The sequence below is a fragment of the Pelodiscus sinensis genome, chromosome 1, assembly GCF_052426305.1.
Source record: "Pelodiscus sinensis isolate ZL-2025 chromosome 1, ASM5242630v1, whole genome shotgun sequence".
Lineage (NCBI taxonomy): Eukaryota > Metazoa > Chordata > Testudines > Trionychidae > Pelodiscus > Pelodiscus sinensis.
In genome coordinates, this window is record NC_143052.1 from 276,268,784 (window position 1) to 276,291,369 (window position 22,586).

The 22,586-nt window shown below is 41.0% G+C and overlaps 1 protein-coding gene across 1 annotated transcript in view; it reads left to right on the top strand.

Moving 5' to 3' along the window:
- The window catches only part of KLHL1 (kelch like family member 1), a 405,445-nt gene that overhangs the window by 314,788 nt on the left and 68,071 nt on the right, over positions 1-22,586 (top strand). Inside the window, exon 7 of the mRNA XM_006129049.5 lies at positions 10,381-10,605. Within this exon, the coding sequence (XP_006129111.3) occupies positions 10,381-10,605 (225 nt within the window). The remainder of the gene's footprint in view (positions 1-10,380; positions 10,606-22,586) is intronic.

Sequence of the window (22,586 nt, forward strand, 5' to 3'; positions counted from 1 at the left end):
TGCAGGAATTATTTTGCAACTCTTTATGGGTATGTCTACACTACCACCCTAGTTTGAACTAGGGTGGTAATGTAGACATACCCTATGAGTTTCAGGAAATTTACAGATGATAGGATAAGTATGGGGTCCTTTCCTTTAAAAAAAATATTTAATATACTATATTTTTTAGAACTCAAAGTGCACCATAAAAACAACAAGGAGTGGCACCTTGAAAACTAACAAATGTATTTGGTCAAAAGCTTTCATAAGCTGGAATTCACTTCATTAGTCAAAGTGGCCAAAATTTGCTGAAACAGAATAACAAGGCTACCCCTCTGAAAAGTGTACTGAGCTATGAGAATTTATTATACTTTCAACATCAGAGAATATTGCAAAAAATAACAGATTCTATTGGCTATTGTACAATGATGTGCATCACGTCCTTCATCCTCAGTCAGTCACACTACAGTGATTGAGCTACTTGAGTCTATAACAGTAAGTCATGTCTTCCAGTCCAGTAATCATTTTTGTGACTCTTCTCTGGAACCCTACCCAATTTGTCAACATCCTTCTTGAATTGTGGACACCAGAACTGAATGCAGTTTTCCAGTAATCATTACTTCATTATCAAGTAAATAGGTGTCATAAACTCCCTATTTCTGCCCATGATTTCCCCATTTTTTTCAATAGCCCTTTTGTCAATGTCACAATGGGAATTCATGTTCAACTGATTCTTCTTAACCCCCAGTTCTTTTTCAGAATCACTGATTCCCAAGATATAATCCCCACACCCTGAAAGGGATTTTAGTACATATGTACCATTCCCACTTCTCAATAGCCAAACATAGAATTGCTGTGTGTGACTATTATTCCATATTTATGGGAACCCCAACCCCTATAGTTAGTCCTTGCCCTGATCTATCCCTAGTGACATAGCCCTTGTCCGAAGGCCCACCCACACTCCCTTCATCTTCTTTTCCTCTACTGCTTGCTTTCTCCCACCCTCACTGACTTTCACCAGGCTGTGCAAAGGATTAGAGTGTATGAGGAATATAGGGTCCGAGGCCTGAGTGAAAGTTTTGGTGCAGGAGGAGGTGAAGAGCATGGGCGCTGTCTGAGTGTTACTTACCTAAAGTATCTCCCAAAAGCGACCATCACATCCTTCTGCCAGCATACCTCCAGCTCCAATTGGCCGCAGTTTCTAGCCAATGGGAGCTGTAGATTCAGTACGCAGGTCTGGAGCAGCACATAGGGTAGGGGCAACAGGGATGTGCCAGCTGTTTTCAGGAGCAGTGTGCCACTTGACTTTTAGCATGCAGGAGATGCTGGGAAGGAGGGAGAGGAGTTGATCAGTGGGGCCCGTAGATCATCTGGGGTTCCCTCAGGGACCTGCAGTGATCCACAAACTGTAGTTTGAGCACCACTGCTTTATATGATAGTATATGGCTAGAAGTTGAGAGAATAGCATCAGAAGTCTTTCCTTTAATATTTTATATCATTATTTTATATTTAATTCTCCCTACAAAAGTTAGCCCTGCTGGAGCACATAGAATGCTTAGAAAAAATGTATATTCTGGGCTAGATTCTTAACTTCAAAATTCTTATCCATATATACTTATTTAGATGGTAAATTAAGAATATTCCTCTGTGAAGATGCAACATAATCCTGAGCCACCTAAACTAAATAGCAAAAAGCAGAGGGGCTTACAGGAAATGATCTTCAAGGCTAAGGTATGGCTTAGGGACCTCTCTTGCCCTCATTATTTTGGTATTTGAGCATCTTACAATCTTTAAAGCATTTATCTTTATAACACCCTGAGGAGTCAAGGAAGTATTGTTATCCCTATTTTACAGATAAGAAAGCTTGTCTAAGGTCACACAAGAAGTCCGTGGCACAGAAAGAAATTTAACCTGGGTTTCACAGGTCCATGCTAATACCTTAACAACTTCATCATCCTTAACATCCTTCTTCATTAAAATACAGGTATTACCAAATTAGCAGGGATCAGCTCAAGTTATAATACTGAAAAATGTTCCTTTTACTTTCATACCATTCCTACTCTCTCTCAAGTAGCTGCCAGTTCCATTCTCCTTGCTCTCCCCTATTTATTCTCTCACATCTTCCTTGGTCCCTTTCTCTGCTCTTGCTTATCCTTTGTCAACCCACTATTTTTTTCTGTCTCCAAATTATTTTATAAAATTATTAAAAAGACAAATATGACTAACCCACTGCCAGACCTGTACAAGGGTAAAACCAACATCTAGTATCCTCTAAACATGTTAACAGGGTTTGGAAAAGAGCTAGATAAATTCATTCAGCTTAGGTCCATCAATGTCTAATAACCAGGATGTGTAGGAATGGTGTCCCTAGCCTCTGTTTGTCTGGAAATGGATGACAGGGAGGGATCACAGGATGATTACCTGTTGGGTTTACTCCCTCTGGGGCATCTGGTATTGGTGACTGTCAGCAGACAGGATACTGGCCTAGACGGACCTTTGGTCTGACCCAGTATGGCCATTCTTATGTTGGTCAGTGTTACTTCTATCAAATAGAGATGAAAAAGAGCTTTTTTGGGGGTGGGGGAGAGGAATGTTATTAAATTCCAAAATAATTTCTTCTTCATTGAGCTCACTTTTTTTTGTGAGCAAGAAGTAATTGCAAAGGGGCTGAAAGGAACTTACAGAACCACATCATGCAGGGAAACAGATGGGGGAAAAGAGAGAGACAGACAGAAATGTCCATAACTGACAAAGGCATATGAATGTGGAATTCTGAGTCCAGTAATTAATCAAACCACAGGGATTTGCATAATTTTAAAAATTGCCATACAGCTGTGGGTCAGTGACTTGTGAAGCATTCCAGATGCTGTCTATAAACATTTTATTTCAGTATATTTTTAAGTAATGTTCAAACAAATGCTAACCCTCAGCCATACCAGTACAAGGGTAAAACCAGCATCTAGTATCCTTTAAACACTTTGAAATTAAAAGACTTTCAAACAATTTACAAAGCATGAAAATGTAATTCCTTAAATTATGGTAGAGCAGACCATTGTCAAACTGTAGTTATATGCCATGAAAAGACCTACATTTTTAATTTGTTTTCGTCTACCATCCAGATGGCAAATTAAGATAAATCCTAATCTATTTAGATTGTTAGTTTTCCAGGGCAGGAACATTTTTCTCATATTTATGTGTAAAACCCCTAGAAAATGCTTAATGCTGTATAAAGAGTAATATCAGCAATTTTGTTCTCTATGAATTTTAAGAGAAAATAGAAGTCTACTTCTTAGCTCTTCTGTACCTCAGTACCTGGATTTGGAGAGGTTATGACAGCATATAGACCAGGGATAGGGAACCTTTTTTGTGTCTGGAGTCACTGACCCACAGAAAAATAAATCAGGGGCCACATATAAGTGAGAAGTAAAAAAAAAAAAAATCACTGACATGGCCCCCAACGGAGGAGAAAGACTCCCCATATGCCCCTTCCCCACCAGAGCCCACCCAAGCCTGGGGGTGCGCAGTCTTGAGTGCTCCACACCTCTGGTGCAGCATCAGCTGCAGCACCATCTGGGGGGCTCTGACCCTCGGGGGCCAGATCCAGGTAAGCCGAGGGCTGCATTTGCTCCTGAGGTCTAAGGTTCCCCACCCCGAAGTAGACTCTGAACATAAGCAGGAGGTTTTCAGTTTTCTAAATTAGATGAGTATCCCTTCTTACAATTGCCTAGACATATCTTTAAATCCTGCAATGTTTTGAAAGGGAAGGTTCATTTATAGCATTATTATTCGGGAGAGCATGTTTATCAGATTGCTGTTAAAAAACCTGACAGGAAATATTACTGGTCAATCACTGTAGTTTTTTCATAGACTAGAATGGAAATCTACAAAGAGCGATAATTATGGAAAGCTTAATGAATTATGAAAGTCAAACTAATCACTGCAGAAAAACATAGGTGCTACAGGACCATTCGTTGTTTTTTACGGGGTATTTTTAGTAGATGTTTAATCTGATCTTTCACTTGCTTAAAATAAGAGTCAACCAGGTATACAGGATTTCTCTCTCCCAGATGGACACTCCTGCTACCCTGTGCCCAAGTGCTGCTTGGAATGTAGCCATTGAACTCCTTGGATGGGGCAGAGAGGCATTCAAAGGCAGCTGAAACCTCCTCACAAGAATTAGGTGGACAGGGACTCTCTGGGAACTCCAGGCAGAATCATGGTGGCTCACAGAAGAGCAGCTGTTGCAGCCCAGGACGAGGGCAAAGCAAAAACTTGGCCCCAGGCAGCCCCTGGCAGGGTGACCACCTGTGAGTTAATGCAGGGGTAGGATCACTGCTAGAACAAAATTTGCTGCTGTCCCTGATGGAGGCCCATGAAATCATTTCTCTCATTCTCTGGGCCGCCTGGCTTTTTGTTTCTAAGATGATGTATTTTTTGTTTGTTTTTAAGAAATTTAGCTAGATTTAACTCAAAAAGTAATAAACCATCCAAAAAATGAAATGTTTCCTTTCATTGGAGCTGAAATGAATTGTTTTGGTTTTGTCCACTAAGCCAAAAAGGTCATTTGTGCACTTCTGCTGCTACAGAGCTTTTCTGACTTTTGAAAATAATAGATTAACATTTTCAGTTTATTTCCCTCCATTTTCCATTTTTGTTTTCCTTTGAGTTCCAGGCTGTGGTTGGAAGCAGAACTAGAAATCTATCAATTCCACTTCTAACTTCTGATTTTAAATAGAAGAGAATAGAATAGGGTGAATAACTTATTCAGGAACTAGAGCCATGTTTTTCTGTTTGTGGTCTATAGAGAAATCATAGTTTCCTCAAATTTATTCAACAGGAAACTTGTCTTAAAATATGAACTTTGGATTGTACAAAGTTAAAAAAATCATACTACATTGTCTCTGCTCTGTGAGTGGGTGAATGTGCAGACACGTCATATACACTCACTTGTGTGTCTAACTTCCCATTTTTATTAAGTCCAATGCTCCCCAAATATAGAAGTCAAACTCCACTTTTGGGCTTAGGCACACTTTGTGGGGCCAGTCCTGCTGGATGGGTCTAAAGAAGTGCAATCTCCACCCTCTGATACACCTCAGAGAGCCACCCATCGTGTATAGGCCACACAACCAGTAAATATGTGGGGTGCATATGGCATTGCATGCTTCCCCTCCCCCCAATCACACCTGGTAGGCACACAAATATGCTTGCTCTGCCTCCAAGTGTGCCAACCATTTACTACATTAATTAGCTGCACTGTGAAAATTATAGAATTGTGAAAAAATATCTTTGTGCAAAACTCATGCAGCAAAGATCTTTTCTATTATTGTAACTTATAGAGGAATAATTAGGACTTTTTCAGTGATTTGGATAAAAAGTCTTCCTGGAGAGATACTGGATAAAGTGCCTATCATGCTCTGTCTGTTTCAGGTCTCCTACCTCCTTCCAATCATCATAACAGTTGCTATAAGGAGTCTGCACACTGCCTTCATTGCAGGTCATGTAAATATTTTATCAGTTGCTAGAATGCAGGCTTGGCAGGTGGCATGACAGCACAAAGGGAGAGGGCATTTCTTCTGAAAAACAGAAACAAAAAAATGTTTTTTAAATGAATGAAAGGAATTGCTATCTATTGTTATCAAAATAATGCTAGTCTCAGAGAGCTGCAACTTCCATATAAAGCTAAAGATTATACAAATGATCATTTTATTATAACTGTCTTACCTTGTCCATTATGCAGCGTGATATTTATTATCTGTAAAGGCATATATTAGCCATATTCCTCTGTATATGGCCCATTGACCTGCTGATATCACTAGGAGTTCTACTTGTAATAAGGAAGAGAATAATAACAATAATTACCTACATAATTTGCATGGAACTTTTCATATATAGATCCCAAAATGCTTTATAATCTGTAATATATTTATCCTCTGAACACTCCTGTCAGATAGTAAATGCCATTATCCCATTTTACAGATGGCAAGCTGAGTCATAGGAAGGCTTAGCCAAAGCCACATGGGCAGTTTGTGTCAGCATCAATCTAAATTAATAATAATACTAATATAATATTAATATAGACATCTCCTTAAAAAAAGACTTATTTTCTTTGCTTAGTTTTCGGAGGAAGTTTTACAATTCTTCACCTTCAATTCTTTTCTCTTCTACTATAACTAACTTTATTATAGGTAGTAGTGTCTAACTTACTTTAAGTATGGTGCTTTAGCGTGGAGATGTCTAAAGCACGTTTATAAGAGCATACTCATTCTTAGTGACTCATTCTTGTTTTCACATAATAAAAATAATAAAAAAACCCGTAAAGACAGCAACATTCCTGCTGTTCCCAAATATTATGATTCCTCTCACACTGTTTTCTAAAATATGGTGATTATTAACAATCTGTGGGATAAGGGACATTTATTTTGTTCCCCAAGCTGTTTTTATAGCAATTCTACAAATGAATAACATTGTGTTATTTTGTCAATTCATGTTAAATAAAAAATTATAATGAAAGTAAGGCAGAGTCTTCCAACTAAAACCCTAAAATATTGTCCTGAAATAGTATGTTTAAAATATTCAAGATGCAATAAAGGATATGTGAATTTAATCACTTGCATTGAACCTGCTGCTAAACAAGTTGTTTAAGGCCATTGTATGTTACCGTCTCAGGGCAAAGGAAACTGAGATTATATCTACACTATAGAGTTATTTCAAAATAGCTTATTTTGAAATAACGTATTTAGACACAAAATGCATTTTGAAATAGCATTTTGCTATTTTAAAATTACACGTCCACACCGATAGGACGCTTAATCACATTTAAGGGTGGCTGGAACCAGTTCTGGCAGGGCATCAAGTCAGGAGTTACCTTGTATGGCTGCTGCCTGAGGCTATCTGAGACCTGTGCTTAAAGGGACCCCTCCGGACAGCCGGTTCTAAGGTTTCCCTGCTTGCTTGCCTACCTCGCTGAGGGACAGCAAAGCATTTTTTTCTCTATGTGCTCTGGTTGCCCTCACTCAGGAACGACAGCACTTTACAGCAGGGAGCTGGAGCTGCCCCTGGGCAGTCTGGTGCTTCTCCTGGACGTGTTGCTGCGAGCCTGGCAGCATGTTCTGCAGGCAGTAACAGTCTCCCTGGTGTGCCCCACTGCGGGCTTGTGATTCATTCCTCCCCCATGTCCTTCCACTTACCCCTCCCTAACCCCCCTTCCTACTGTACAATAAAAGACACATGTTCATTACAGCAAAGCCTCTTTATTGAACAGAACTGGGGGGGAAGATGAAACTGAGGTGAGACTGGGAAAAGAAGGTGGAAGAGGGGAAGAGGGAGGTGAGAAAGGGGAGGAGAAAACCTCTGCCCCAGGGTCGATGACCACCTAGGGGGTACGGACCATCCTGCCACCCAGGATGAGGTACACGGCATCAAAATAGGGGCAGGGATCTGGGTCTGCCCCTGGTTGGGAGCTGCTCCCTGTGGCCCTGGCATATGCCTACCACAGCTCCTTTATTTTCATGCGAACCTGCTCCTGAGTTCGCATGTGGCCTTTAATTATCGGGCTGGCAGCCATCCGCCTGTAGACAGTTGCATTCCTCCATTTAGTGCGGAGATCATGGACGTTGGAGGCATCTCCTCAAACTTGAATTAGGTCCCTGATCTTTGAACTTGACCAGGCAGGCGCCCACCTTTTCTGGCCCCTGGCAGGCTCCTAGGGCTGGCTGGCACTGGCTGCCTGGCTCATGCTGGGGCCACTGGGTCAGGTGCAGTGACTGCTGCCTCTGGGCTGGCAGGCTTGGAGCTGGCACAGGCACTGTGGCCAGAGTCAACCCCTTTAAGGACTCCAGGGAGAGGGGGAGAGAGAGGAGTTTTCTTGGTTGTGCCCAGAGTGGCCACTAGGGCACCCTGGGAAGGGCTGGAGGCCCCATATTTTGAAATAAGCATCTACACAACACTTATTTCAAAATAGCAATTTCGAAATTGGTGCTATTCTTCATGGAATGAGGTTTACCAATTTCAAAATAAGCCCTCCACTATTTCAATTTAATTTAGAAATAGCGGTTTGGCTGTGTAAAGGCTGGTAAAGTTATTTCGAAATAACTTTGTTGTGTAGACATACTCTGAGAGAGTAAATAATCTGTGAGGATCTAAATCCAGATTCTTAAGAGATTGAGCAGATAATAGGCTTTCAAAGGATTAGCTAACAATAAAATTATTAATTAACACATGGTTGGTATAGATGAGATCAGGCAGAAAGGGTCTTGCTTATGATGAGTTCAATGCTATGACCATGATCACAGGTGGGGAACATGAACAATGAGTGAAAATGAGGAAGTCAAGAGAAGAGAACATTGAAGAAAAGAGGGTCAGTACATAGCTGCAAAACAAGGACTAAATTAAAGTATATATAGAGAGAAGAGTTGTGTACAGGAAAATGTTTGTTTCCTGTTATATCCAGAAACAATTTTATAGAGACATTAATCAGTATTCATTTCTATTAAAGTAGTAGTCAACATAGTAGCAGCTTGGAGAAATTAATCATGAGTAATTAATTTTAAGACTCCAATCATCAAGCTAATGAGAACTCAAGATAAGATTTTCATAGAACGATTGTATTTCAGAGGTTTTAAATACAAAATGTTCCTTACAGTTAATTTCACAGAGCTGCCAGTGTGTAACTATTATAGTGATATATTAAATATTCTTCTCTGATTTTGCTTAGCTTTGCCAAAATTTTAAATTCCACTCAACATATAGTCCACACCGCTTCTCTCAGCTCAACATTGGCCAGGAACAGCTATCTGTGGCCAACGGGAGCTGCGATTGCCCATATCTGCAGAGGTGCAGGTAAACAAAGAGTTTCACATCTAGCTAGTGATTTGCCCTTACAAGCCATGACAAAGAATTTGAAAATTTCTGCATTAGAGTGCCATGTCAGTTCTAAATTCAATACAAATACCATATAAAACACTTCTTAGTAATATAGACACAAGTATTTTTAACAACATCAGCAATGTGTGTCATGTTAATATTCCATGCTATATCACAAAACAACTATATTAACGTTCTCTCTGAGCTGTAGATTAATTTATTTATACAACTAGCAATTTTAAATTAAGATCTTCAAAAAAAACCCAACAACCCTGAGTTAATTGAATGTGGAAATTAGTTCATATTTCTCATAGCTTCTGAAAACTAACAGGGGATTTAATATATCCAGTTGAGCATCCACATTATTATTGCTCTATTAAACTGGGATACAATTGAATTTAAATTACATCTATTTTAGTTCAATTAACAAAACTACTGCTTCCACAATGTTTGTTTTTGTTTTGTTTATTGCTTCTTCTGTTCTAAAGAATGAATGAATCCTGAAAGATTTGTTTTCTAAAGTATTGTAACCTTTTACTGCAGTCCAAATAGAATAGGGCATCGAAGCTTAATTGCATAGGGTAATGATGTTGATTTTCTCTGTAGGGATACTTGATCTTTAGAGATGAAGAATTATTAAATGTGTGAATGTCTATGAAAATAAAACACTGAATGTGTACAGATAAATTACATATCTTTCGTATGGTTTACTTCAAAACCAGATGCCATTTAGATATTCAGGGTCTTGATTTAGATTAATCTCTCCTATATACACATATGAATTAATGGAATGCATTATTCTGTTACTCTGGTATTTAGTTACTTGTGCTCCCCTTTTCTCTGTATTTCTTATAAACACATTTATTTCATTTTTAAACTATCTTTGTTAGGTACAAGTTACTTTTAGCAGCAAAAGTCTCTTAACAGCTAATCATGACAAAATTTCTAATTATTTTGCATGTTTTTGCTCTTTTTCACAGCCTTTAGTGTAAGATGTGTAAGTAAAATAAATAATCATATTGAGAAGGAAGTGTTGTTGGACATATAAATAAATGTTTTAACTCTGTTACTTGTACATCTCTAGGTGAGAGAGGTGCCATACTGGGTCTGAAACAAACAAAACAAATATTTGAAATAATAAAAATCTAAGGAAGCATAGACCCAGATATGAATACTGATTTCCTATCTCTAATGAAAATAACACTTAATTTCACAGGGTTTTTTTATGTAGGATACTGAAGAAATGTAATGAGATTAGGGATCTTAGGTAGTTAGACCATGAACTGTAAAAGAGATCATAAAGCTAGTACATAATATTATTCAAACTAATGATCCTCTAATTCTGGAGTGGCCAGTTGGTAGTAGTTCACTTCCAGAAAAAGAGTAATCAATCATTCATTCATGGGTATTTAACAAACAGCTCTAAGCAAAAAGAAACATTTTGCTAAGACTTACAGTGAAGCTCTCATTTTGGGGGGACAGCAGCATATATAAAGCCATACTCAGTAAAAACATTATCTCATTAATGTGTCCCATCAGGTGCTACAACTATAGAGAAGTATGATCTCAGGACAAATATATGGATCCAGGCTGGAATGATGAATGGCAGGAGACTTCAGTTTGGCGTGGCTGTCATTGATGACAAACTCTTTGTTATTGGAGGCCGGGATGGTTTAAAGACATTAAACACTGTTGAATGTTACAATCCAAAAACCAAGGCTTGGACTGTGTTACCCCCAATGTCAACACATAGGCATGGCTTAGGTAAGAAATTTATGTTTCAAAGAGATACAATTTGTTTTGGAAATCTATAATTTGTGCTGTAAATGTTTGTAGCTCTGAATAAAGTATTATGGCTGTTCTTTCAAAAGTTTACAACTGAAAATTGACTTACAGCTTTGAAACTGTATTATGTAGAAAAAATGCTGCTTCCCCTTTATTTTCTAGTAGTATACGTTTAACATACATTTTACAATATTTGATTTTTAAATTTTTTGAAGGATTTGTCTGTGCTGGTGCCTCATCATGTAGTTCCATTTATAAATTAGGTGTGCGTTTGATTGGTCAGTTCATAAGGCTTATGTTTGTAACTCAGAGGTTTTTCTGTATGGTAAAATATAAGCAACAGCTAAAAGTGGTAAGAGGGGCAACACCACTAAGTATCTTGGTGGATCCAGGCCCAAAAGCCTCCCCTTAATGTTTACCACTTCAATAAGTTAAGTGGTTCTCAGCTCACTTTGCTGGCTTTTGGGGTCCTATTCCTAGGCTTCTAACTCTCCCTATGTATTGTATAAGTATACACAGGTAGATTGGGCATCTGGCCTTCGATTTCACTACGTGGCAGAATGCCTAAAAAAGATGGATACTGCAACACTGAGTCTAGATCCCACTATTGATCTGGATGCGGGTCTGATCCAGATGGGCAATTTCAGTAATTCTACATAATTACCGACCTCAGCTGCTTTTTATTCAAACAACTCAGAGTCAGAGGCTCAGCTGTCATGAGCCAACTTAGTTTCATTAACCTCAATTGAGTTATACCAGCTCAAGATCCAGGCAGTTAATAAGGAACTTTCTGGTAGCTTTAGGTCTTTTAGCAAAGTAAGGCTGAGACTGGAATATTTGTGTATTTAAAATATTGTGATTAGGCTTGGCAAAAATAGATTTAATCACTGGGGGTTGCAATGGATATGGTTTAGCTGGAGAATACTTTGAAATGTTAGGTTGGGAGTATCAGGGTATTTAAATTCAACTTGATAAAATTAGTGTTTTTATCCTCTCTAGAGATGCAAATATCTCTTTTCTCTAACAACAAAAGAAAAATAAGTCTTATGAAACATGTTTAAGAAACTTGTCCATCAGGTTCATTATCCAGAAACCTTCAGTTGATTCCTAGCACAGAAAATTCAATTAATTTAAATATTTTCCACTGGGTTGAAATTAATCAGCCTCCCGCCCAAGCAATTTTTTCCTCACCATTTCAATATTTGTGGCAATTCTAACATAAAGTGCATTTCTTTGCCATAAATTGGTATATTTTATGTCTATTTCAGTTAATTGGTAATAGATAATTTTAATTATCCTTTCATTCTCTTCAAGAGAATATTTATTACATATTAAATCAAGTTTTTAATGGCTGTTAACCATATTCTTTTTTCTTTTTTATTGTTATAATTACAGTCCATAACAGTCTCATATGAAGTCTGTCAGTGTTAGCACGGGATTACATCTGAATGCTATGAAAACATAGTTTAATCACTTATTTCCTTATCAGCAATTGTTTAAAGAGCTCAACAGCATTTACTCCTGGACATTTGTATGACCCATACTCTTTATACTGTGTCAATAAAGAAAGAGAGTGAGAAAAATGACAAAACATTTGTTCACTCACAGAATTAATTCCTATTGGCTTTACTTTTAGTCTTGCTATTTGCCTAGTCTCAGGAAAAAAAATGTACATATTTAAAAATGAGTTAGGGAACTTTTAAAGCAAATATAAATAAGCAGGTAGAAACCATGTAGGGATATCTCTTAAAATGCTTCAGTCCACTTAGATATTTTGTCCATCTGTAATAGTAAAAGTGCTCTTCCCTGTCATAGGGATGTAGCAGATTATTCCCTCTTCTCTTCTTCACTTCTCCTATCCTTGGCCCCTTACCGCCACACAAGCATAAGAAAGAGGAACTATGCCTTAAACTTCCATGTCTGAAGCACAAAGTCTTCTTGGATGGTACTATTTCTGCACTGTGTTTTGTTCAGGGTTCTGATTAAAGGTATGATCTAGCCCTATATATCTTGTAGCCTGGCTGGCAGAATATCTTCTGTTGCCTTTCAGCAAAGGGAAGAGAGATGCTCTGGTTGCTCCATAGCTTGTTTGCATGCTAGTCTGTAGAAATTCAAAGAGAGCAAGATTCAAGCTTGATTAGCATTTGTGAAGCATGGCTTCCAACCTTCCATGTTGCTGCTGGCACTAAATTTAAAGCAGAAGCTTAAAAGGAAGATAAAAAACCTACTAATGCAGTTCAAGTTGTGCTAAACATACATGCACACACAGACCTTGTTTATCATATTTGGAAAATGAATTATATTTATCCAATGAACTTACAAACACTTGTTAATTTAGGGCACTTGACACCTAGTTGTAGACAAAGGCAATAGCATTTAAAAACACATTAGCTAGTCTTCCTCAACCGAAGATTTTACTTCAGATCTCATTTTCCAGTGAAAAGGCCACTAATGACAGCCTAGCTATGGTGTCAAAATGGCTCTTTGTGATGTGTCTAGTGCAGTGGTCTCCAACCTTTCTAAGCGCAAGAGCACTTTTTGAATGTAAGTGCAATCCAAGATCTACCTCAAACCCAAATACCCTGCCCCACCTCCTTCCCGCCCCTTCTCCGAGGCCCTGCCTCTGCTCACTCGTCCTCCCTTCCTCGCTCCCCCATTCTCCTTCCCTTTCACTAGGCAGGGGCAGAGGGTTGGGGCACAGGCTCTGGTCTTGGGCTATGGGATTTGGAGTGTACGGAGGCTCTGAATTGAGCCTGAGGCAGGGATTTGAGGGACAGGAGGGGTTCAGGTCTCTGAAACTTAAAGGAACTCATATTTAAGATAAAATGTCAATCATTTTTATTTTCAGCAGCCTTTTTCTTTTACATACATTTTTACTTCTTCATTTTTAAGATCTGTTTTCACAGTACTAGACACTTCAAGGTGTACTTAACACAGACAGTAGATCTCTTTTAGTTTAATGCACTTGACTGGGCCCCACAGTTCATTCTAATAATCTCTTGCCATGTTTATTGCTTAAGTATGATTACATTGCTGCTGTCTAATATGAAGAGAGCCCTTATTGCAGTCTGTTGTACATTCATCAAATCCTTGGGAGTTTAGAATAAATCTTCTTTTGTTTGTTCACTGCTTTTTAATTAAAAATTAGGTAACATAATTGCTAGCAACCACAGGTCACTCACTTCCATGAAGTAATAGCAAAGATGGAAATGATTCAAAGTCTTGGGAGAAAAGATATCCTTAGGAACTGAAATATTTGGAAGTGTGGAGGGATTTCATAGCTTCAGGAGAATGTCATACCTTATGGCTACGTCTACACTGGCATGATTTTCCGGAAATGCTTTTAACAGAAAAGTTTTCCGTTAAAAGCATTTTCGGAAAAGAGCATCTAGATTGGCACAGACGCTTTTCCCCAAAAGCACTTTTTGTGGAAAAGCGTCCGTGCCAATCTAGACGCACTTTTGCGCAAAAAAGCCCGGATCGCTATTTTAGCCATCGGGGCTTTTTTGCGCAAAACAATACTGTGCTGTCTATACTGGCCCTCTTGCTCAAATGATTTGCACAAGAGGGCTTTTTCCCGAACGGGAGCAGCACAGTATTGCGCAAGAACACTGACAATCTTATATGAGATCGTCAGTGTTCTTGTGGAAATTCAAGCAGCCAGTGTAGATAGCTGGCAAGTTTTTCCGCAAAAGCAGATGATTTTGCGGAAAAACTTGCCAGTCTAGACACAGTCTAGACACAGCCTATATATAACACCATGTTTGTTCTGATCAATCCTTTGATGACATGTAGCCCTTTGAGTCAGGAATTGGAGATGCTTTGCTTCTAGAAGTGCTGTCAATCAAATGAAACATAAAGACAACATCCCAGCATCTCTAATGACCATCTTGGGCTGTATCAAAAAGAACACAGCTGACTTTGCTGGTGTTTTGGCCAAAAGCTGTTTCTGGCTACCTACACTTTTCCTCTTTATTTTCAGCATGTGAAATTATGTTTCACCTCCAATCCTAATAAATTGTTTTGTATTGTTGTACTTAAATAGTTAACTACACTGTTGAATAGCTGATGTCCTTCATCCTAGAAGAGTAAATTTCAGAGGTTTGTTAAATCACTATTTTATCTACAAAAATGTCCTTCTGCAATTTAATGAGTTACTTCCGATTCTTTTTCCAGAAGAGGATTTTCCAATATTTGGCCCACCTACATGGGGCCAAATGTCAGAAAAGCTAAATAGGTAAAACAAGCCTATTATTTCAAAATAAGGGGCTGCTTATTTCAAAATCTGTATTCCTGCTTTCCTCGGGGGAATTATCTAGTACAAAGATATTTAGGCTAAGTTACACTCTGAATTAAAAAGAGCAGAGGAAGCCTGAACTTCCTCACTCTCCCCTCCCATCACCACATAACATTGCACCCAGTTAATGTCCTAAATGAGACAAAAGGCAGGCCTACACTACACTTTTACATTGGCACAGCCCCACCGCCATAGCATGTTTGGTGAAGATGCCCTAAGTCAAGGGGAGAGAACTGTCCTGTAGGCTTCATAACTTCCTTTCTGCAAGAGGCAGTAGAAGAGAAGTTCTAATATCAACGTAGCACTCTTAGGGTACGTGTAGACTACATGCCTCTGGCGACAGAGGCATGTAGATTAGGCTACCGGACATAGTAAAATGAAGCGGCGATTTAAATAATCACCACTTCATTTAAATTTACATGGCTGCCGCGCTGAGCCGACAAACAGCTGAGCAGCTGTTTGTCGGTTCAGCGCGATAGTCTGGACCCTCCCCTGCCAACATCAAAGGTATTTGTCGACCACCCAGGTAAACATCATCCCAGGAGGCATACCTGGGTGGTCGACAAATACCTTTGATGTCGGCAGTACAGAGGGACCCCGAGCTTTTCATCTTGTCAACATGGAAGCATCGATCTGGATCAGCAGAAGCCAGGCTCTACCCCTCTCCCATCTAACTCACCTGGTCAGTGTAGTTAGGGGGAGCAACTATTGGTAACAACAAGATGGAGTATGTTTGTGTGTGTGTGCATGAGTGTAATGTATCATATGTGTATGATAAAGTGTTGATTGATCTATGTATGTTCAATAAATGTGGTGTGTTGCCTTACCAACCTGAAAAAGATCCCAGGTGCTTCTTTTAAGCACAACACAGACACATAGTTATACTCAACTTAACCCCCTGAACCAGTGGTCTCCAACATTTTCACACCCAAGATAACTTTTTAAATGACAGAACAAGCCAAGATCTACCACTCCGCCCTTCCTCAAAGCCCCGCCCCTTCCTTGAAGCTCCACCCTCTCTATTTTCCTCCTCTCCATCCCTTACTGTACCCAACCCTTATACAGCTGCTTTTTTCCCCAATTCTTCTGTAGGAAGAGGTTTTCCCAACATTTGGCCTGTCTAGACTGGACCAAATGTCAGAAAAGCCTCTTCTTTTGGAAGCCCCCGTATTCCTTGTGGAAAGAGGAATATAGAGGTGACAGAAGGATCATATATGCTCTTCCACTAAAAGAAGTGGAAAAACAAATGCATCCATGGTTGCAGAAGAGTTTTTCTGGGATATCTCCAGAATCCTGAAAAGCTTCTGCAGTCTAGCAGTAACCTTGCTGGGTTGAGACAGCTGGGTTGGCTCTGGGGTGGGAATGAGGGATGTGGGAAGGGGTGAGAGGTGCAAGCTCTGGGAGGAAATATGGATGCAGGAGAAGGTGGATAAGGGGACACTGGCTCGGGGAGAGGGCGCCAGGCCTGGCAGTGTTGGGGTCAGATGTAGGGTTAGGGTACTAAGCAAGCCACAGACTTCTGGATGTGAGGGTTCAGGAATTTGGGTTGGAGTATGTGAGGGGCTCAGGGCAGGGGGGTCCAGTGTATGATAGGCTCCGATGTAGGGTCTGGGGGAAATGGGAGCACAGGAGTGTTATGATGCTCTGGCCAGATGGGTTCTTAGCCCCAATTTGAGATTTGTTGGCCAGGCTTCATTTTTAAATAAAATAGGGTATGTCTACACTACAAAGTTAATTTGAACTAACAGACGTTAGTTTGAATTAACTTTGATAGGCACTACACTAGCGCTCTGCTAGTTTGAACTTAATTCGAACTAGCGGAGCGCTTAGTTCGAACTAGGTAAACCTCATTCTACGAGGACTAAGCCCAGTTCGAACTTACTAGTTCGAATTAAGGGCTGTGTAGCCCCTTAATTCAAACTAGTGGGAGGCTAGCCCTCCCCAGCTTTCCCTGGTGGCCACTCTGGCCAACACCAGGGAAACTCTATTGCCAAGCTCCGGACCCCTTAAAGGGACACGGGCTGGCTACGGTGCCCGTGCCAGGTGCAAGCCTGCCAGCACCCATCCAGCAGACCCTGCACCTGGCACGGCTCAAGCCAGCCACCCGATGCCCCCCAGCCTTCCCCCTCTTCCTGGGACCAAGCTGGCAGCTCCTGGGAGCTTGCCCAGGACCGCAAGAGGTACCCTGACCTGAGGTTAAGGATGGCCGGAAGCAGTGCTGGCAGGGCATCAGAGTAGGACTTAGAGCATGGAGCTGCTGTCTCAGGCTAGCCGAGGGCTGTGCTTAAAGGGACCCGACCCCCACCCCGGACAGACAGTTCTCAGGGGTGCCCCGCTTGCAAAGCAGTCCTGGCTTGGAGTGCCCTGAGTGCCCACACTCGGCACATCACAGCACTCAGCCATCAGCCCGGCTGCACTTGCCGCAGGCTGCCATCCGGGAGGAGGGGACAATCGGGGGGCTGCAGGAGAACTTCCACCCCGAGCAGCCTACAGAGCCAGCCCAGTCCTCCCCATCGGGGGCTCGTACCCCATTCCTCCCTCACCTCCTTCCACTTACCCCTCTCTAGCCCCCCTTCCTGATGTACAAAATAAAGGACACGTGTTCAAAAATAGAATCTCTCTTTATTGAACAAAACTGGGGGAGACTGGAAAAAGGAGGTGGGAGAGGGGAAGAGAGAGGGTGGGAGAAGGGAGGGCACCTAAAATGATCAGGGGTTTGGAACAGGTCCCATATGAAGAGAGGCTAAAGAGACTGGGACTTTTCAGCTTAGAGAACAGGAGATGGAGGGAGATATGACAGAGGTCTCTAAAATTATGAGTGGTGTGGAGAGGGTGCATAAAGAAAAGATCTCCATTAGTTCCCATAATAGAAGGACTAGAGGACACCAAATGAAAGGAATGGGTAGCAGGCTTCAAATTAGTAACAGAAAGTTCTTCTTCACAAAGCAAATAGTCAACCTGTGGAACTCCTTGCTGCAGGAGGCTGTGAAAGCTAGAACTAGAACAGAGTTTAAAGAGAAGTTAGATTAATTCATGGAGGTTGGGTCCATGGAGTGCTATTAGCCAGGTGGTAGGAATGGTGTCCCTGCCCAAAGTTTGTGGAAGGCTGGAGAGGGATGGCACGAGACAAATGGCTTGGTCACTGTCTTTGGTCTATCCCCTCCAGCGTACCTAGGGTTGGCTGCTGTCGGCAGAGAGGCTATTAGAGTAGATGGACCTTTGGTTTGACGCAGTACGGCCATTCTAAGCTCAGGGCTCAGGGTCGGGGGTCTCAGTGGACCACCTTGATTTTCATGCAAACCTGTTCCTGGGTGGCCAGGCTGGCAGCTCTTCTGTCGTAGACGGCCACTTTCCTGTGCCTAGTGCAGAGGTCGTGGACGAGGTCCACGATGTCTGCACTAGACCAGGCGGGTGCCCACCTCTTGAAGTCCTGGGCAGGCTCCCGAGAGTCGCCAGCCTGGTCCTGGGAAGAGGCGGAGGGCTGGGGGGCATCCGGTGGCTGGCTCGAGCCGTGCCAGGTGCAGGGTCTGGGGCCGGGGTCCAGGGCTGGGAGGGGGGCATACGAGTTTCCCTGGTGGTGCCCAGAGTGGCCACCAGGGAAAGCTGGGGAGGGCTAGCCTCCCACTAGTTCGAATTAAGGGGCTACACAGCCCTTAATTCGAACTAGTAAGTTCGAACTAGGCTTAGTCCTCGTGGAATGAGGTTTACCTAGTTCGAACTAAGCGCTCCGCTAGTTCAAATTAAGTTCAAACTAGTGGAGCACTAGTGTAGCGCCTATGAAAGTTAATTCAAACTAACGTCCGTTAGTTCGAATTAACTGTGTAGTGTAGACATACCCATATATACCTAAGGATACAATTAAAAAAAAATGAACACATATTAAAAGGGACAAATCAAATTTCAGAAAAGAAGGGGGATGAGAGGGGAAGGTAAATGTCTGTGAGCTAATATTATTAGAGGTGATAATTGGGGAAGCTATCTTTGTAATGGGTAAGATAATTAGATTCTTTATTCAAACTCAGGTGTAAAATGTCAAATTTAAGCATGAATAACAGTTCAGAGGATTCTCTTTCAAGTGCAGTCTTAAAAGGCTTTTGAAGCAGGATGCAGGTAATTAAGTCGTTGAGACAATGTCCATTCTGGTTGAAATGGCAAGAAACTGTTTTTTCTTTGTGATCCTGTCTAATATCTGTTTTGTGTCCTTTGGCGAAGTGTCTGAGACGTTTGTCGAATGTACATAGCAAACGGACACTTTCGGCACATGATAGCATAAATTATATTTCTGGATGCGCAGGAATATGTATTCTTGATCTTATAACTCACTGTATTTTGTTTCAGCTACACCAGACTAACAGGGCTACATTTCTATCACTATTTCACAGGTATTGTCTTGGATCTGGCTCCCAGACTGTCTCCACTCTTGCAACTGCTACTGAATGTGCTCACCTTTCATTCTCCATTCACACCTCATTCATTTCAACAGGGCAATCAAGGAAAGGGGAGAGATCTCTTCTATTCATAGCAAAAGACAATTTTCTTTACCTTAACTATTCCTAAGACCTATAGCATAAAGAGCTTGATACAAAGTTCTATGGAAAATACTGGATACAAGGTTTCTCTTAAAACAAGGATTCTATAAGAAAGCTTAACATAAAGATATATCTGAGGGTGTGTCTAGACTACTGAGTTTTGTCGACAAAAGTGGACTTTTGTCGACAAAACTATACCAGCGTCTACACTACCGCTGAGTTTTGTCGACATAACGTCGACAGAACTCAGCAGTTTTGTCGACGCTGGTAAACCTCATTTTACGAGGCATAACATCTTCTGTCGACAGAGTTCTGTCGACAGAAGGTGTTATTGCCTGTAGGGTTGCGTCTAGACTACAGGGTTTTGTCAACAAAGCAAGTTGCTTTGTCGACAGAACTGAATGTGTCTAGACGCTCTATGTATCTGTCGACAAAACTTCCATCGACAAAACCCTGTAGTCTAGACGTACCCTGAAAGACCAAGATATGTATGTATAAAATCTCTTAATACAAAGTTATGAGAATGATACATGGTTATATGGAAATGTTACAGAGATTTATCCACAACTGAGGGAGTGGAACAGTGTTTGCTGTAAGCTCAGGCAAGATTCCAGTGCCACCAGCTGATTAGCAGAGTGTCCTGAGCTAAGTTTGTGTTTCTTCTGGTAGTGCACATAACAACATTTATTCTGCACATGGATGGGAAAAATCTGCACATTGATGGAAAAGATAAGAGGGAACATTGGTGTGGAATTTTATAACCCTAAGCAAGGTAGTTTTACTGAATTAAGTATGTAGTGTACTTCATTGTTCCCTTTGATTTTTCCCACTCCCAAACAGAATTTATGCAGATTTGATTTCTCATATTAACTTAACTAAACAAAACAGATTTTTAATTGGGAGGAATCTGAATGATTAGCTACAGCTTTTATTACAGCTGAGGTAATTTAGATATTTCTAGAGTAATGTGTGTGTGTTTGGAGGATGAGACTAAAAGCATAAATAATCAGTGCACTTTTTTATTTTTATTTGTGCATTTTGAAAAATATCTTAAATCTATTCAAGGTGCCTCATTAAAAATACAAAAGAGAGTTTAAGACTCAGAACAAAGTCATTTAAATAAAGATAAGATAGAGGTTTCAAATTGATTAAATCTAGATATTTAAGACAAGTGAAAATCAAAATATTGCTATTCAATATCTGCATCAGTCTGTCAATCTATCATTAAGCAGCAAGGAAAATTCAATATAATAATACATTAGTTACTATAAACTACAAGAAATCTAGTAGAAATGAAAGAATTTTTAAAACTCAACTGTTTGCTGTAAAGAAAAAATACCTTATTTTCAATTTATTATTTTATGATTAAATGCCAAAATTCATAGCTAATAGAGTAACCACTTCTATTATTCAACTAATAAAAAAGATAGATATAGAAATTCCAATAAATCTGTTCACTGGAACAAAAATATACTAGAGCCCATTGATTCAGGTAAAGATTAAACCAAAGATATCAAACCGGTTGATACCTAGAGCCTATAATGAGGAACTGATTGAACATGGGAATTAAGCAGATTAAAAATGCAGTTTATGGGGCGAATATGAACACTGTTCTACTTACTAAATCTTTTGGGAAAGAATCTTTCCTCTGTGTAAAACTCATGAAGAAGCAGGGTCATTGAGCTACATTTTAGTAAAATTTTCAGCAGAAATCACACAAAGACAATGTAAATAAGAAACGTGACATTCTAGGAAATACTTTCTTCTGGCAAATGAGGGGCTTAGTTGAAAGATGCAGCTTGTCCAATACTGAACACCCCAAGATCAGTACTAATGTTTTTTATACCTAAGTGGGTGACTTTGAGGCCAATGGCAACCTAGCTTTAGGCATATATTTTGAAAATGTTGACCATACTTGTTAAGCAATGAAAGGCTATCCAAGATTCAAATAGCAACAGACTTACCGGGGCCCTGGGCAAATTAGGCTGCCTCAGCTCTGCAATACCAGGAGGGACTGGGGCCTTAAGCAGAAAAGTCAGGGCTGGGGCAAGCCTCCCCCAGCCATCCTTAGAGCTGTCTAGACTGTGCTGTGTTGGTCTTGGGTAGGCTTACACTACGGACAAATTTGAATTAAGTTACACAACTTCACTCCACTTGAGTGAAATTTTTAAATCACATTTTGGTGCTGTCCACACTGTGGGAAGTGGAAGGAAGCACTCTCTGCCATCGATTTCCCTTACTCCTCATAAGAGCAAGACTACAAGTGCTGAAGGGAGTGCCCTCTCAGTTCCAGTTTGTGTGTCTTCACTAGACCCACTAATTTGAACCCCACAAGATTGACTGTGGCAGCTTCGATCTTCTCTGTACTGTAGAGAAGTCCTTAGTACAGTAAAACTCCAATTGTCCGGCATCCAGTGGTCTGGCACTCCTGATAGTTCGGCACCAACTGAAACCCGGAAGTGCCAGCCGGACAATTGGAGCTGCTCTGCCCCCGGCTTTCCCAAATCTGCCGCTGGTCAGTTTCAGTAGCGGTGGACTTGGGGAAGCCCTGGGGCAGAGCACTCCAGCTACTCTGCCCCCGGCTTTCCCAAGTCTGCTACTGCTGAAACTGACCAGTGGCTGACTTGGGAAAGCCGGGGGCAGAGCAGCTGGAGTGCTGCCAGGTTGGTCCCGCAGCACCACTCAGGTGAGGGGTGGAACTGTGGGACCAATATGGCAGCACCCCAGCTGCTCTGCCCCCAGCTTCCCCAAGTCAGCTGCTGCTGACCGGCGGTGGACTTGGGGATGCGGAGGGCAGAGCAGCTGGGGTGCTGCCGGGTTGGTCCTGCAGCGCTGCCCTGTCCCACGCTGCGTAGTTCCCCGCCAACTCCCCTCCCACACCGCAGACCTGTCATAGCCCCCCTTCCAGTTCTCCGGCATATCTGATAATCCGGCACCCCCTGGGTCCTAAAGGTGTCGTATTATCAGAAGTTTACTGTATTCTGTTAATAATGGTCCTTCTAGGGGATTTGGACCTTTTGACATCATTTCCACTGATCGTCATATATCTTCCCTAGCAGTTAAATATTTAAATGTAAACTAAAAAAAAATGATGCCCAGAGGCCCACCTTATTTCCCTTCAGACAGAAATTACT